Source organism: Abrus precatorius, unplaced genomic scaffold (genome assembly GCF_003935025.1).
Source record: "Abrus precatorius isolate BTA unplaced genomic scaffold, Abrus_2018 Scaffold8, whole genome shotgun sequence".
NCBI classification, from domain to species: domain Eukaryota; kingdom Viridiplantae; phylum Streptophyta; class Magnoliopsida; order Fabales; family Fabaceae; genus Abrus; species Abrus precatorius.
The window spans coordinates 34,203,533-34,220,676 of record NW_020874428.1 but is presented as its reverse complement, the minus strand read 5'-3'; the positions used below and the strand labels follow the sequence as shown (position 1 = coordinate 34,220,676).

Here is a 17,144-nt window from a genome sequence, read left to right as displayed (position 1 = left end):
AGTTTTAATGGAAGTTTTACTATAATATTTGTTTTCATGTGTGTGTGTGTGTGTTTTATGATAATTGTAAATACTTTGTATGAAGTTATGAAAGTCTTGTAGATGATCTGTTAAAGATTTGACAAAAATACTAACAACAATACTTTTCACAAAAATACTAACAACAATATTTTTAATGAAATAAACAAAAAAATGGCACATCTTTAATTAAATTTGTAATAATAAGTGCACATGCAATAGATCTAAGGCGAAAGTCTTTGTTACATTTTTAAATATATAAGATTAATGGTGTGTGATAATTTTGAATGAGGTTTAATTAACTTTTGCTTTGCATTATAAAACTCGAAAATAATAACGATATTTTAGAATGACAAGCAATTTGCGTTTCTCTTTTAGGACATCCAGTAGAGTGAATGAATCAAGTCACTAAATTTTCAATTTGAATTATAACAACACTTTTTTATTTTACAATTGTGTTTGGCCACGACAATCGTAGTTCTTAATGTTCCAATTTGTACCTGGTGCTTCATAAAAATTCATATAAGATAATAACGATAACAATGATAGCATGTGATTCTAGGTAGAGGTGATTGATGTATGGGCCTGATATGTTTAAGTAATTTGCTTAGTGACCATTCTCAATGGTCCTTTTTAGCTTGTGTTTCTCCTCATCTTAGCAAGTCAAATTCTATTATTCTATTCATTTCTTTGAATTCTTCAACCATATCTACCATGACAGTCCACATGAACAATTTAACACTAAAATTAAATAGATGTTGGTCCCTTTCATAATTTCACGCAGGGAGTTAAATATTTTCATAATTTCACAAAACATTGAATGATTGAAATTGAAAGAATGAAACATAATTTCGTTCAATCCCTCAAGGAGTTTAAGATGTTGTGATTTTGAAGGAAAAACCAAATGCATATATAAAGAACACTTGTATAATTTCATTTTATAGCAACTGTCTTAGACAACATATAAATAAATAATATATCATTATAAAGTTAGGCAAATACTAATCAATCTTACAAGGACACTTATTAAGAATTAAAAGTAATTTTTTTATTAAAAATGTGGCAATGCATTTTTCTGGTAATTTTAATGCAGTCCAAGTGTAATTGTTTATTTTAAAAAATATTTTTTAATTCTTTAACTAATGTATTAATATACCGGTTAATTGGACCTACAAATTTAAATTGCAAAAATATAATTGAAAACGACTTGCCGTGTGTATATCAAATGTTAGTGAAAAAAACTATAATTAAAAGGTAGAAAATGAGGATAAGGTCGACTTTTGCTGTTCAGAAAAAACGAAATTAAAGAAACAACATTTTGTTATCCACTTTTGCTGTTCCAAAAACATTTCCTGAACACATGTACCAACAGTACAACTTTATGAGTCACTTTCTATGGAATTATCAATTCCTAAAACCATTTTTCAAAAAATAAATATATTTAAAATGTAATTATATATTAAGATTTATTTCAATATAAAGCTTTTACGTACAATTGATAAAAAATGTTCGCGCACAAAAGTAGAAAGGATAGGAAATTTTCAGCAATTGACCGTGCATGGTTGACTGTAAAATATTGGAGACAGGTACCGCTTATTATATCCTCTTCTTTTAATTTTGTGCAAAATCGTATGTTGACATTTTTGCAGAATATTAACTGCACCAAATATTGCTGGTAAGGATCCAAAGTGAATTTTTTTTTTATTTTTTGCTAATCCAAGGTGAAAATATTGGAGACAAGTGAATGAATATTTGTATATTTTTACCCAAAAAGATTGGCACTAGGATATCAAAATTACAACCTTTCTATAGAAGAATGATTTTCAAAATCTATTTATTAAATAAAAAAAATCATGCAAATATTGTTCTTTTAAATATGATTGATAAAAATATGCCTACGCACAAAAATTGACACGTCCAACCGAGAGGAAAAATAATAGTTCGACATATTTCATTTCACGCCTTCATATATACCAACGCAAGAAAATAGTACCATACACTCAAAATTATTTACTTGCTGTAATACACCAAAGGGCATCGAAAATTTAGACACCATGCTTAACCACAGCCAATTTTCTTATCGGCGCCGGACTGCAAAGCCATGCGGCAGGCTAGAATTTATGATGCAAGATTTATTAATTTTCGCATAGGAAAATACTAAGAACACTCGTTAAAAAAAATTAGAGAAATATATAGAAAATATCACAATGCTCTCCAAAATTTTTTTAATACTTATAATTTAAATTTTAGTAACAAATTATTATTTATTGTTTCTTTAATCAACACTGTTAAATCACTGATTAACATCATCCTTTGGCAAAATCTGCCCTAAAATAAGTTAAACGTAAAACTAGGATCCCGATATGGCGGGATATGGAACATTCAGTCCATCTTTCTTAAGCCAATCTTATAAAAATGATGAGAAGCACGTTAGGATTCGATTTAGCAAATTTTACGCCCATGAAGGGAGAGTTCTGGTTGGTCACTCACAGATACGCAGGCATGACATTCGAGATGCGAAAGAAGAGAGTTGAAATTGAAATCACTAGCAACATGTTGGAGATGGGAGGTGAAAGGGAGAGAATCTCTTCCAAATACAAATCAACCTCTCGCAGGTCGAGACTGAGTTTAGAGTTTAGTGTTTTGCAAGCAAATTGTTGTGTGCATTAATCTCAGTAGACAACTTACCCAACTTCCTATACTCCATATACCTGCTTATTCAAGATGACAGAACCCCGAGAATCACATTCCTCTTGAAGTTCACAAATGGCATACACAATCCCATCCTCACTTCAAAGACCGCTCAAGATCTCACTTTCCTTTAAACAAATTTCCTAAAGTGAGACAGTGCCAAACTAATTAATCCAAAACATTTTGCCTATGATTAAGGTATTACAGTCTAGGGTCATGAAGATTGATCTACAACAGCTCCAATAACTCCATTGTGGGCTCTATGCTTAATGCCTTAAACCCTACATCCCACAAACACGTAGAACTAGAATATCTGTATATGTTTGGTTTGCCTTGTTTCAAAGAAATACAACCTTATTTTTTTTATCAATCTTTCTTTCTTTTCAAAAATAAGGTATCATTTCCTTTTAAAAAAACAGAGGTTACCTAACATGTTACTGAGGATTTTGCTATAATCAACGTGGAATAAGGTCGCCAGAAAACAACACCAATCAAAATTTAAAATCATTAGGGAAAAGGCACGGCAACAAATTAAAACCTCCATAATAGTTTCACATAAATAGAAAAAAAAACATAAAAAAATTACTGTGAAATGAGAAAGAAAGGACGGGAAAAACATTCTAAAGTTACAATGTTTCCATCTCGCGTATTACATCCACCTCAAAATCCGAGTTTGGTGCGGCGCCAGTGCCTACGCTTAGCATTATACCTAAACACACATACAAAACAATAATTGGATGGTGTGAATGAATAATCAACACACAACAATAAGAAATTCGGAGGAATTTGTAGGATCCTAACCTGATGGTGTTGTCGGTCCTCATACGAATCCAGTAAGGGATGGGCCTGTTCTGCCTCATCTTCTTGGCAAGCTTCTTCTTGATCCTGAACGTCTTGTGGGATGGCTACGCATCAAATCAATAGTGTCATGTCACAGTCGAAAAACTAATAAGTTTCTGCAAACATAAGCAACCGTGGAAATTTTTTTTTTTTTCTTACCATTTTCTCTGTCGACGATTCCACACAACACAAGCCGCAGCAACTCTTTCGAAATGAAGAGAAACCCTAGGTTTGAGTATTTTACAGAATCACGCACAGTCGTATGGATTGGACCGGGTTCTGTACTTTACTACTTATGGGCTATATGAGGCCCGTTAGCCAGTTAACATCTTACAATCATCCAGATTATTTTTAGGGACGCCTTTTTTTTTTTTTCACACTTAAATTAAAAAAATTTCAGTCAAAATTTTAAATTTTAAATTTTCTTAATTTTTTAATAGTGTACAATTTTTTCTAGTTTTTTTCTTCGAAAATATCATTTACGTAAATTTTAAATTTTCATAAATCATTTTTAAAAGTGTAAAATTTTAAATCTGAAATTTTATTTTTAAAAATAGAATTTTAATTGTGTAAATTTATTTTTAAAAAGAAGTAATAATATAATAAATATTTTTTTAGAAGTGTACAACAATTATTTTAATAAATTAATTCTATGAAATTGTAAAATCTTAATTTACAAAACATTAAAATATCTAATAATTCCATGAATTAGTTTATAAAAGTGAAAAATTTTAACTTAAAAAATTTAATATCATACGTGTACAATATTATTTCAAATATTTATTTATTGAAATGGTTAATAATTTCATAAATTAATTTTTTAATGTGTAAAAATTTAATTTTAAAATTATTTTTCTGAGATGTAGGATTCTAATTTAAAAATTTTATTTTAAAAATGATTAATATTTTTATAAATTAATTTTTAAAAATAATTAATAATTTTATAAATTGATTTTTGAAAGTGTAAATTTTTAATTTAAATTTTATTTTTAAATTCATAGACAATTGTATAAATTAATTATTTGAAAGAAATTCAATGTTATTTTCTTATGATAAACTTAATTTTATAAAATATTTAAAATTATGAAAGTCTTTAGACAATACATTAGTAATACTCAAAATATGCTTGAAATAAAGTGATAATAAAAAAATGACGAAACTTAAAATAGTAAAAGTATACTGTTAAAAAAGAGTAAAATTTTAAAATATATATATTTCAAATTTGAAAATAATAATAATAATAATAATAATCAAACTTATTGTTAAATATATCTTAAAATTATGCAAAAAATCTTTAATAATAAATTTATCAAACTCGTCTTAGTATACAACGCATAAAAAAGTAAAAATGTTATTTTTGTATTTTATTATTGCTTACTTTTTCTTAATAAGCAGATTACATAATTTATAAAAGAGTGTTTACATAAAATTTTCTTTAAACGTATATTTTTAAATGAGATAGGATTTTTTTTACATTCAATCTTAACGTTTCATTTAACTTATATTTAATAAGTTATAATTTATTACTTCACTTACTTTTAAATATAAGTTAAATAAAAAGTTCAAATATAAAAATTTTTAAACTTCTGCTAGCATAAGAAAATCCTTCTCTTTTTTAAATTACTACAAAATAATTTTTTAAAAATTTATAAACAGTAAATAATATTTTGACTAAAGTTTATATAACTTTTTTCAGTTTGGAAAGTAATAGTGAGTATTTTTATAGAATAAAACTGAAATTTAAGGATACAAAATTAAATTTTAATTTTGATGCATTATTATATAAAAAAGCATGTTATTAATTAATTATAATATATTGCATGTATGGTATTTTTTCTTGAACTCAAACCAATCTAATTACACTCAAACAAATTTACATTTTATACATTTTGACCCTTATATAAAATAAAATTATAACAAAAAAATTGTCGTTTGTTATCAGTATCATAATGTTATAAAATAATTAATTTGTTTGATAATATTTTTACTTTAGATATTACCTGTACGATATAGAAGTGTGTGAATTGTGAAATAATTACATTAATAATTTTTTATTCAAATATTAATGATAAATAAATTATATTAAACTTGATAAACATGTATAATTTTACAATTTTAATGATCACATAATAAAATTGTGAACCCCTTGTAACATTTATGCAATTAAAAAAAATACAATTGAGATAATGTTGAGAAATGGAAAAAAAAAATAAGTAGTCTGAAAATAATTATTAAAAAATTTTGAAATAATAGAAAATTCACAACTCATAAAGTAGCCAAAAAAAATGAGAAAGCAAAAATACACGATGAAATATTAAATAAACAGAAGATTCACTCAGACTCGACAAGGACAAAAAATCACAATAAATAAAAAATAAAAACAAATATTACATGAGTATTTCACAACCATAAATGTTAAAACATACCATTTTAAAATAAATTTATTCTAACTACTCTGCCAAAAGTCTAATCATGCTTAAAATAAAAGTTTATAAATTTATACTATTAAAAATAATATCATTTCAATCTCAAATACTATAAAAAAGTACGCATTTAACTTGATTAAATAATATTAATTTTATAAAACATCACGAGTAAATATGAATATAATGCTATAAAAGTAACTCATAAAAAATCGAAGTCCAAAATAGTTATATCTTATTAATTTTCTCCCAAGGGCAACTTATTCCTTAGGGGTAACTCAATCTAACATAGTCCTGAAAAACCTAGATGATGATCCCAATGTTGCGACACTCGAGGCTGAAAAGAATGTTGCAGGCAGATAATGCTTATGTTTTAAACTATTTACCTTTCTCAAAAAGAGATCATAAGAAATAAGAAAAAGAAGAAGAAGTTATATTCATACTTCCTATACAATCATGGGTAATGGAGTCAACTACAGGAGATACAGCATTGAAACTAATCCTGTTAGGTTCATCATAATTAGTTATCGGAAACATTAACAATTTAGCAGTGATTGAACAAATTCTTCCAAGTAGATACAGCATAGAAGAATGATATTTATGTCAAGACTCAAATATATCATTGTTATTTTAAAAACCTGAGAATATATGAATAAACATATGCTTTTTAATTAAAGTAATATGATAGTGAGCCATCACGTGGCATGTGAAACTAACAAAAAAATAAATTTCCCCGGTCATTATTCAAATTCAAAACAACGTGAAGTTGGGAAGCGTCTAAACTATACTTACTCTTACAAGCGACCTCTAGCAACCATCTCATGCAGAAGTTTCTCTGCCTTAAAGAGAGCTCAGATAATTAAATTATTCGCGATTTGCACAAACCATCGAACAAGAGAATTGTAAACTGTATTTGGAACACACTTTTGCAATGCATTTCTTTAAAAAGAGTAGTGGCTTCATCCACTTTTTTATTCTTACATAATCCACTACGGTGTAGGGGTACTCCATTTCGGATCATGTTGTTGAATACATATCTGGCCTTCTTTACTTGGTTAACTAAGCAATAACCATCCATTAAAGAAGTACCATCAGGTTTCACGCCATCTTTTATCACAGCCAACACATTTTTAGCATCAACCAAAATATGTTACAGGTATAAGCATCTGGGTCGATGCTTTTCAATACCATTTCATTTCATTTCATTGACCAAATCAAGTGCTTCATCTAGTTGACCCAAAATGTAAAAGCCATGTGACAACGTTCCGTAACTAACTTGTTCCATGTTTTACTACCTTGTCATGCAAATGCACTGAAAAAGTGAAAGGACAGTGTAGAAATTATTAGTCTTAACAAGTGACCCCAAAATATTGTTAAATTGAATGATAGGTGGAGAAGGACTCACGGTGAGCATGCGATTGAACAAGGCAACAGCGTCATCAATTTTGCGAATAGATGGGGGCCAAGAGTGAGTGTGAAGCTTTGCAGAACAAGAGAGAGGAAAAGGGGGAAACTTTATAAGGTGAGGGAGAGAACATACCTTGACCTTACGAATGACATCTTCAGATTATCCCAAAATTGAATTCAAAGCGGAAGAGTGGATTTAGACACTGGGAGGTTAGAATGGATGCATGGATGACCCGTGTGCTGCCGCTGCTTTTCTTTGGTTTAACAGAGAGACTGAAACATGATAAGAAGAAACAAATAAATATAACGAGTAAAAGATTTTAAATTTGTTACACTAATTACAACAGAGAATAATATTTATATTATAATTATAAAAATTAATTATTATTATTATTAATATAATTTGATCAATAAAATAATAATGTTAGTATATTTAACTTAAACTTAAAGTAACAAGTAGCATAAAAAAATTAAATAATATAAATTTTATTTGCTAGAGTTTATAAAAATAATTTTTATTTTATTTTAATAAATTATATCTATTAAAATAATTTTTTTAGTTTTTTTATTAAATATGATCAAATATATTGTATAATTTTTTGTATAAAAATAATCATTTAATGAGTTATTCAATATAACTTATTAAAATAAGCACTTTTAATTTATTTAAAATAATTTATCATCTAACTAACATAATTTTTATTTTATTTTTGTATTGTTTGAAAAATGTATAAAATATTTTAAATTCAAGTATTGTCAAAGACATGATTAATCATAAAATGTATAATAATTAATAATACATTAAATTAAAAATAAATAAATATCAGTGCAATTTCTTATAAAAATAATCAGTTAAAACAATGAAAATAATATTTAAAATATTAATCAAATAATAAAATTTTAATTCAAATAATACAATGTAATTCATAAAAAATTGTAATAATAAAATAAATGACACAAATAAATATATTAAGAATATTAATTCAAAGTTAGTTAATATTTTCAAACTCTTCTATTCAATATATATTAAATAATTTTAACTATTTTTTTTATAAAATCTACAATATCTTGTATAATTAAAACGATTTGGTATTTTTTTTTTATACATGAAATAATTTTTACCGTTAATTCTATATAAATAAATAATAGAATTAGTGATTTAATTTAAAAAATATTAATATTTTGTTATCTTTAAATTATTAAAAGAGTCATATTTGTTGATTAAAAAAGTATAGAATAACTTTTTAAATTTACGGTTATTACAGCGAGAATTTTAACTATTTCAATATAATATTTCTTTATATATATATATATATAAAAGAAAAGGAAAAATAAAGATAAAGGGGTAGCAGCACCATTTCCAAAGCTATAAAACCCCAGTTAAACCTTCAATCTGTGATGGTTGCTCATTTTGGTCATTCTCTGTGAATAGGGTTTCTACTTTCAATAACAATTTGGAGGGCTTTCGATTCGATTCGTTTAGATTCGGTCTCTCAAAGTTTTTACAGTATTTGATTTCACATTTTGCGAAGATGCCTCGACCCAAAAGAAAAGCGGCCCCACCAATCACTTCTTCTGATGTTGATTCTTCTCTTCGTACTGGTACTTCCATTTATCGTTTCCTCCCACCCGATTGGTGCCCGCGATAATCGAATCCAAAAATTCAGTAAAAGAACAATGAATATTCACATCTTTAATTAATTTATAATTTTTTAATTATTTTTTTGCTGTGATGAAGTGCTGAAGTTGGCGAATTTTGATCTTGCTCGATCTTTGTACTGATTGAGGTTAAATCCATATAAATGGGTTGTATTTATTCTTCATGATGTCGGAGGCCTAACTGTTTGTTTACTTCGTGGATATGCACATTAAACGCTTTTAAAATTCAAAGCGTGAAAAGAAAGGGTTTTGGTGTTATGTAATATGATTCAAACACCCTTTATTCAGTTTCATTGTTTACAGTTCATTAGTGAGAAAAGGGTGATGCTGGTGTTGGGATTCTATATTATTTTGGGGTTTGTTTCCATGGATGACCGAAGAAGATACTATTTTGCTATTTATGAACCATTTACATGTGATGTGATTATATTTTAATAAAAATGTAATGTGAATTGTGATAGACGCAGATAATGGTTTTATAGGAATGTCCAATCGTGGTCTTTATTATTTGCAGTGTGCATTTTAACTTGGACCTTTTTAGTATGTATCTTCTGTTTTCTGGTAACAGATATCCGCAAGCACAGAATTTTGGCCGGTAGCATGTTTCTTACATGGTAGTATATAGAATCTGAAATTGTAAAGTCACACTACACCTGTGCTGACATGAGATTGCCCGATATTCATACTAATCATATCACTGTGGTTTAAAATCCGGAGAATATATAGTAAGGCTGCTTGCCTGTTATCTGGCACTCTTCTTTGCAGCTTAAGCTTACTACAATAATATGGTACCATTTATCAAGACAGCCTCAATGTGTGTGGCTACTAACTAATATAATCTAAGAGCAGTTTTAGCTTAATACTTTCCTGTAGAATGTTTGATCTATTTATGGAGGCCATTATTAAAATACTACGGATTCTATAGAGTATTGAGTATCAACATTAAAAAGAACTCTGGAAATATGATTCAATGTTTCAGAATGTATATTGTCCTGAACCATGAACCTAGATTATGTATAACTGTTTTGTAAGCCTTCTGATATTGTTGTGTAGATTTTTGTTTTTACTTGCTTTACTCTTTTCTTGTAATGCTGACCATAATTTATTGAGTTCTTGATAGTAGTTATTTCCTTTCATGTTATTATTTCAGAACCAAAGAAATCAACAACAAAGCAATTCGATCGAATAGATAACCTGTTTGAATCATATGCAAATAAGTCAATGGGTTTGATTGAGTAAGTATGCACTTGTTGAAATCATTGGCCCCTTCCCCTAATTTTAGTGCATAACATTCTTCAGTTGTTGTTTGATCTGGTTTAGGATTGGGGACTTATTGTGCTTAAATTATATTGAATTGCTTAATTGGAACTTGCTTGTGCTTACATAAAACACCTTTATTTGTCCCATTTTTTGTGTTTGTTTATAGTGGTATACTAATAAGAAACTGTCCAGGTCTAATAATTATTTAATGAAATTAGCTAATGAATTAGACACATAATCTTCAGAAAACTGCAAAGGGGTCCATGTTGAGGTCCAATATTTTTTCTTTATATTTGAAGTTTGCTCTGTGCCCCTATCCCCATTAAAGTTTATGTGACTCTTGATGGAATTCTTTATACCTTTTGTTTGATTGGTCAGCCCAGATGGGATTGAAGCACTGTGTAAAGATGTGAATGTGGAGCATACAGATGTTAGAATGCTGATACTTGCTTGGTACGTAATGGAATGCATTAACTTTTCCCTTGCCTCTACCTAACTGATCTTTTAACCTTTATAAATGTATGATCTTATCTTATCAGGAAAATGAAAGCTGAAAAGCAAGGTTATTTTTCCAAGGTTGGTATAGAAAATTACTGCTTTACAATCTATTTTCAGCAATACAGTTCTGAAAATATTGAGATTCACAAGCGTTCATGCCTTATTAATTCCCCATTGTTTATTCTGTGGACACACTCACAGACATAGAACCCTCTGCTTAGTACTTATGTATTGACATATATCTATATACACTGTATTAGTATATTTCATTGTATATACTCACGTTTATCCTTTCTTTATTAAGTTGATGTATCTTGTGAGCCCACAAGAATGAAGAAAGGTTCAACCTCTCATGTTGAAAAAACAAAGAGCCTTTCACTAAAAGACAACTGATTTATTTATTTAATTTGTGAGTGGCTCATAATGGAATCAAGATGAATGAAATAGATAAGTAAACACCGTGTGAGTTTCCAGCATGCTGTTATACTGGTATTATATCCGTATTTTATCTGCAGTACAATCTAGAGTAGGTTTCTTTACTTAGGAAGAGCTAAAGGATTTAATAGTGTTGCTCTACAATTAACATTTTTTGTACTGAGTTCATGACATCACCATGTACTCTTGACAATAGTACTAAAAAATGAGAGGAGAGGGGTGTGGATAAGGACAGATGGATCTGCTATATGCAGTAGCAAGTAGCCACTTAATGTCCTTTAGCCTATGCATCATATAAAAAATTCTAGCTTCAAGGAATTGATAAAATTGATTTTGTGAAGGACACCTAATGGGGAATCATTTTTCATACTGAGAACTGAGAAGACTCTAATAAAAATAAAATTTTAGGCATTGGTAATAAAGAAATCATTGTGGTGGTTAGTGGTTTTCATACTGTCTGAGTTTTACCAACTTAGAGGTTCATGTCCATATATGTCAGAAGTCGGCTTGTCCACAATTATTGGTGCAGTAGTTGATTTGCTTTAGGGGGTCTATACTTAAAGAAGGCAGGCAACATCCTTTCAAAGTTGGTGGAAAGTATGAATTGCATGTGAAAAAATAATCTTTTAGAATTAAGTTCTGCATTTCTGCTTAATTCCTTTGGGACAAGATTTGGCTTCATTGTACAGTGGTTTTGGTGTTTCAAGTGGAAATTTTTAGGAGATATTTAAGTATGATTGGAAGTTTGAATGATTTTGTATTTTGATGTTTCTTTTGGTCTTTCTTTGACCTTTTATATACTTCTATTTATTTGGACCGAGGGGACATTGGAAGTGGAGGATTGAATTTCCAACAACATCATATGATCATAACATCCAAATCTTCAAGATTTGGGACCGTGCCTATTGAGCTTATGAGTTCTTTGCTGTGCACTTGTATGATCTATCCTTCATATTCATACTGTTTACTGTAATACCAAATTCCATCCAGTACATAGAACTTTCTTTTATACCAATAACTGGCTGAATCATGGACTGAGATATCCTTCTTATTTGATCATCTTTGAGGGTCATTCTAAAAATAGTTAAATAGTTTTTCATTTTTAAAATAATGAAAATCCTGTCACTATCTTTTGTGCGTGCGAAAGCAATGGACTCTTACACTGGTTATACACCATCCATGCATCTTTTGTTGAGAGAGCTTAAATTTCCTCATCATAATATTACTTAGCTTTTGGATATGTCTATCATAAATTCTTTTTGCTCTCTAAATAGGACGAGTGGCGAAGAGGCCTCAAATGTTTAGGAGCCGACACACTCCCTAAATTAAGAAAGGCTATTAACGGACTTAAGAAAGAGGTATTTTATTTTCTGTTATAAATTACTTAGCAAAATTTTCTTGCATTCTTATTGAGATTAACCATTAACTATCGATATCCTTCAAGAAGATTTTTCACACTATTTATTTCCTTTGTGTCTTGGTTAGGTGACAGTACCAGAGTGCTTTGAGGATTTTTATTCCTATGCATTTCAATACTGCCTAACAGGTAAGATTAGTATTGGTGGGTTTTGATTTCAATAATAATTTGGATTTGTTGTTTTGCATTGCGGCTTTCCTATTCTTGCTTATCTCTGTGTTGAACTGCTTGAACATTGGATAATACTTTCAGAAGATAAGCAAAGGAGTGTAGATATTGATACCATTTGTGAGCTGTTGAATGTTGTTCTGAAACTTGAATTCCCTACTCAAGTCAATTTACTAATTGAGTATCTAAAGGTGAGCAGGCGTTTATAGTTATAGTAATTTGTTTTAATATTCTGTTGTTAACTTATGCTTCCTTAGCTCTTTGTGCTTAAACTTTTTGGTTGAATGTAAAGATTTGTGATAACAATGACTTCCAATGATTTGAAGCTATAACTTGTTAGATTTTAAAGAATGTCAATATGTTATTTTCTTGTATTTAGTTATTGTCCTGCCCTAAAATTATGGTTGTTTCTTTTATAGATAGTTTTGTTTTTCATTTGCTGTTTATGAATTAAAAGTTTTGTACAGCCTTGAAATATTTTTGCATGGAAGGTCTATAATACAAAATCAAGTGATGATGATTACCCTTGTATGATGCACTCTAAAGTTATATTACCTTTGCGTTTTGAACTAACTCAACTCCAAAAGTTAGCTCATTAGATGATGATTGTTTTAACCTTTATAAGATCTACTTTAGACATATTTGCAGTCAATAGGAGATCTCAACACACTATCTCACTCAAAATTGGGTATCTGAGATGTGGAAAATGCAATTTTTTTAAAATTGCACTGCTAAGGTTGCAAGACCAGATAAATTTAAACTTTATGGTGCCTTTTTTTTTTTTTTTCTTAGTCAAGGATGGCTTAATATTGAAGCTATAATAAGCTTTGTTACCATTTTAAGTTTAAACTTTGTCCTAATTTAACTCCAAAAACTAGTTCATAAGGTGAGGGTTGTTTTAGCCTTATAAGTTTTATTTTGGTCATATTTATTGTTGATGTGGGATCTCAACAAATTTTGTTGCTTAGTTGGAAGATGTTGTTCAAAAGACTTTAAATGCCATATACATTAAATTATTTTTTGATGGTTGAAATAATTGATTGGCAGATCCAGAATGACTACAGGGCTCTAAACATGGATCACTGGAGAAATTTTTATCGTTTTTTTAAGGAGGTAATGCTGTTGTTTTCATTTTTTTGCTTATGCTGCATTGAAGATTTTATATTATATATATTTCTTCACTTTTGGTTGACTTTACTGTCTGATTGTGAGATTAATTGGAGTATTGGTAACTATTATAGGCTCTTGGCCAATTCTGAAGTCCTTAGTAAAATTTAAAAGATAAAAATGTTAGCTTAATCCTCTAGAGGAAAAATTCTTTCTAGGAATATTTTTCCTCGTTTTTGTTCTTTTCATATTTACTTCTATGGTGTCTAGAATTGGTTGCATTAGTTATTTCTGTCAATCAGTAAATGTAATGTAAATCATAAGAAAATTCATCTTGCAAAAAGCATAAGCCTGTCATGTTCAGCCTGCCTTTCCAGCAGTCTCATGATTTGTGATTTTAGTTTACTTAATGTTTTCTTGCCCTCCGAATTTTTAATGAACACAAGTTCATCTTGCTTATCTACTCTATGGGTGTAAATGAGTTGAGTTAGGTAAAACACTTGAAATTTAGGCTTAACTTGTGAGAAAAAAAAAAGGTTGTGCCCAATTTTGACTTATTTAAACAAATCAATTTAAAATTTAGGGTTGATTAGTTAAAAAATAAGAAGCTTACTCTGCTTATTTGACTTGTTCGTAGATTGATTATTTTCTTTTCCCTTTATTGGATCTCTTTTCAAGTACATTAATTTAGTATTTTATAGACTTTTTTCATTTTAGAAGATGAAGTGAAATAGGAAGAGAAAGAGTGTAAAAAAATCTTTGAACATTGAAATTGGGTAATTATAATATTTTAGATAAAATTATTATTTATTAAGTAATAGAAATATAAAAATAACTGTTATACACCCAACATGTTATTTAAAATTAACATTAGGTGTTATTACACACATGCGTGTGCAATAGCTATTCAGTAGCTTTTAATGTCAAACTTGTAAAGTTTCAACTTTGCTTTTCTCAAGTACAAGAGCAAGTTTGAGTTTGTTGTTTGTTTAGTATAACAAAACTGGTAAAATATTTAATGAATTTAACTTGCATAATTTAAGAAAATATCAGCTCATTTACACGTGGCCCTGGCTACTGTGAATAATGTCTAATTGTTTATGACGTGTATTTATGTTGTTTGTATAAATTGTACATTTGATTGGTGAAAGTTGGTTCATTTTTAAGAGTAGCACGCAGATAAAAATATTTGACTTTGTTGCTGCCAGGTAAGCTTTGTTGATCTTGGAAGTTATGACTCCAGTCAAGCATGGCCCGTGATCCTCGACAATTTTGTTGAATGGTTAAAAGAAAAAGAAGAGAAAGTATAGCCCTCGCCTTTCTGAAGTTCCAGTTCAATTTTACTCTGCCAACACCGAACCAGAATACTGTTTGAAGCGGATATACAATTGTATATGGCTGTTCTGAGTAATCCATTTGCAGTTTTTCTGCAGAAATTGTTATTATTAATCCTCTGTAACAACTTTCACAGTGTTAACTGTCAAAGCTATATTAAGTTTTCCTGACCTGAAGATATTGTTTTAAGCAATTTTGTTTCTTACTGCTCAATTTTTAACATCTATTTGTGTATTAACCATTTCAGTAACCAAGCTTAATTCCTGAATGTTTTATTTATTTTTGATGGTCTCAACTAGAACTAAAGCTACAATCTGGATGTGTGGGAGAGTAATCAAACAACTTTCCCCTGATGTGTTCAAGGTATCAGTACCTTAGTTGTTAAACCTTTTATGGTGGCTGTTTATACAAATGAGTTTTCGATTTTTATACTCAGAATCAACGGCCAAGTAATGTTCGATAAGTCGTAGTAACCATACTGATAGGGTTTGGTTTCCCATTTAATTACTCAACCCAGATTGAGTTATTATAGTGAAATGTTAATAATATACTTTTTAACACTCTTTTAAACATTTTTTTTTATTATTCTTAACATTTATTAAAAATTATAAAGTTATATAAGTAATATTTTTAATTTAATGAGTCTTATTTATAATTTTTAGTAAATTTTAATTAAAAATTCAGAATATGTTGGGAATATATATATATATATATATATATTTCTTTTTTTTCAGAATATCCAAGAACATGTTAGTAGAACTCTCAAGATTTTGTCATGTATAATTTTGTTCAAATTCTAAGCGGAGAATTGATTAATTCATTCCCAAGAATTGAAGCTTAGAAGGGAGATTATTCATAATAAATTTGACTTTTCATTTTAAAATGAGTCATTTATGTATCTTTTATTTTGTTTTTCACATAATCGCGTGTTTATTCCTTTCTGCAAGTTTTGTGTTTTGAATTTTTATATCAAACAAATAATATTTTTCTTCTTTAATTAATATTCAATTAGCCCAAAATTATTTTGCTTAATTTCTTTAATTAGTATTTATTTTAATTTAAATCAAACATAATGTGGTATTTATAAATGTATTAAAACAATATTTATTAATTAAACCGATTTTATTTTATTAAAAATTTCAAATGTATATTTTTACATTTGATTATATACTTTTATTATAAGTAAGATAATATTTTCTTGTTTCAAGGAGAATTCAAGTATGTATTTTATATTTTATCTAAATTTATAATATTGTGTAATATGTGGAATATTTTTTAATTAAATAAATGTTTGATAAAATGTTATGAATTAACTTTCTGGATTTGGGATATGTAATGATATTCCTTAACCTTAATATCAAGGACAGCCTAGCTTGTCTCGCTCCACTAACTTGACTTGGTCTAAAGTTAATTTTAATGGATTTAAATTTTTAAAATTGAGTCGTGTTTTGAAAATAAATTCATAGTATGTTTCAGTTTATTCCAACCCAACTTGATGTTTAATATGTTTTTAAAAAATTATACTTTTCATAATTATGCATTGATAATAAAAAATCATTGGTTAATGAATATTAATGTACATAATATGAAATTATATTTGTATTATTTATTTATTAAATTGAAGAAGATCCAAACCAATCAATCTTATAAGACTATATATGACCTAACTTTGAACTAGGCTGAATACACCATCTAGAGTCTAATTAGGTGCCTCTACTTCCCATACCTTCAACTAAACAAAAAACAAATCATATTAAGTTATTTTAGAATATTCATATGACAGCATTCCTATATCTTGATTAGTGAATCACTTGCGGTTGAGCTTGAGCCCTATATTAAAAACATGCTGTCAATAAAAGTGATGAGTAAGCTTATCTCGCTAACAT

The 17,144-nt window shown here is 28.4% G+C and overlaps 2 protein-coding genes across 2 annotated transcripts; one reads left to right on the top strand and one right to left on the bottom strand.

Annotated features, from left to right (window-relative positions):
* Positions 1–3,359: 3,359 nt before the first annotated feature.
* Positions 3,360–3,848, bottom strand: LOC113846673 (60S ribosomal protein L39). Its single transcript, XM_027475193.1, has 3 exons — positions 3,709–3,848; positions 3,511–3,614; positions 3,360–3,418 (listed from the first exon to the last, which is right to left on the bottom strand). Exons 1-3 carry the CDS (start codon positions 3,709–3,711, stop codon positions 3,370–3,372), a joined length of 156 nt encoding a protein of 51 aa, XP_027330994.1. The 5' UTR covers positions 3,712–3,848; the 3' UTR covers positions 3,360–3,369.
* Positions 3,849–8,782: 4,934 nt separating this feature from the next.
* On the top strand, positions 8,783–15,535 carry LOC113846672 (DCN1-like protein 5). Its single transcript, XM_027475192.1, has 9 exons — positions 8,783–8,981; positions 10,189–10,273; positions 10,677–10,751; positions 10,838–10,874; positions 12,506–12,589; positions 12,717–12,777; positions 12,901–13,007; positions 13,864–13,929; positions 15,132–15,535. The coding sequence occupies exons 1-9, from the start codon at positions 8,912–8,914 to the stop codon at positions 15,231–15,233; spliced, it is 687 nt and encodes a 228-aa protein (XP_027330993.1). The 5' UTR covers positions 8,783–8,911; the 3' UTR covers positions 15,234–15,535.
* Positions 15,536–17,144: the final 1,609 nt, after the last annotated feature.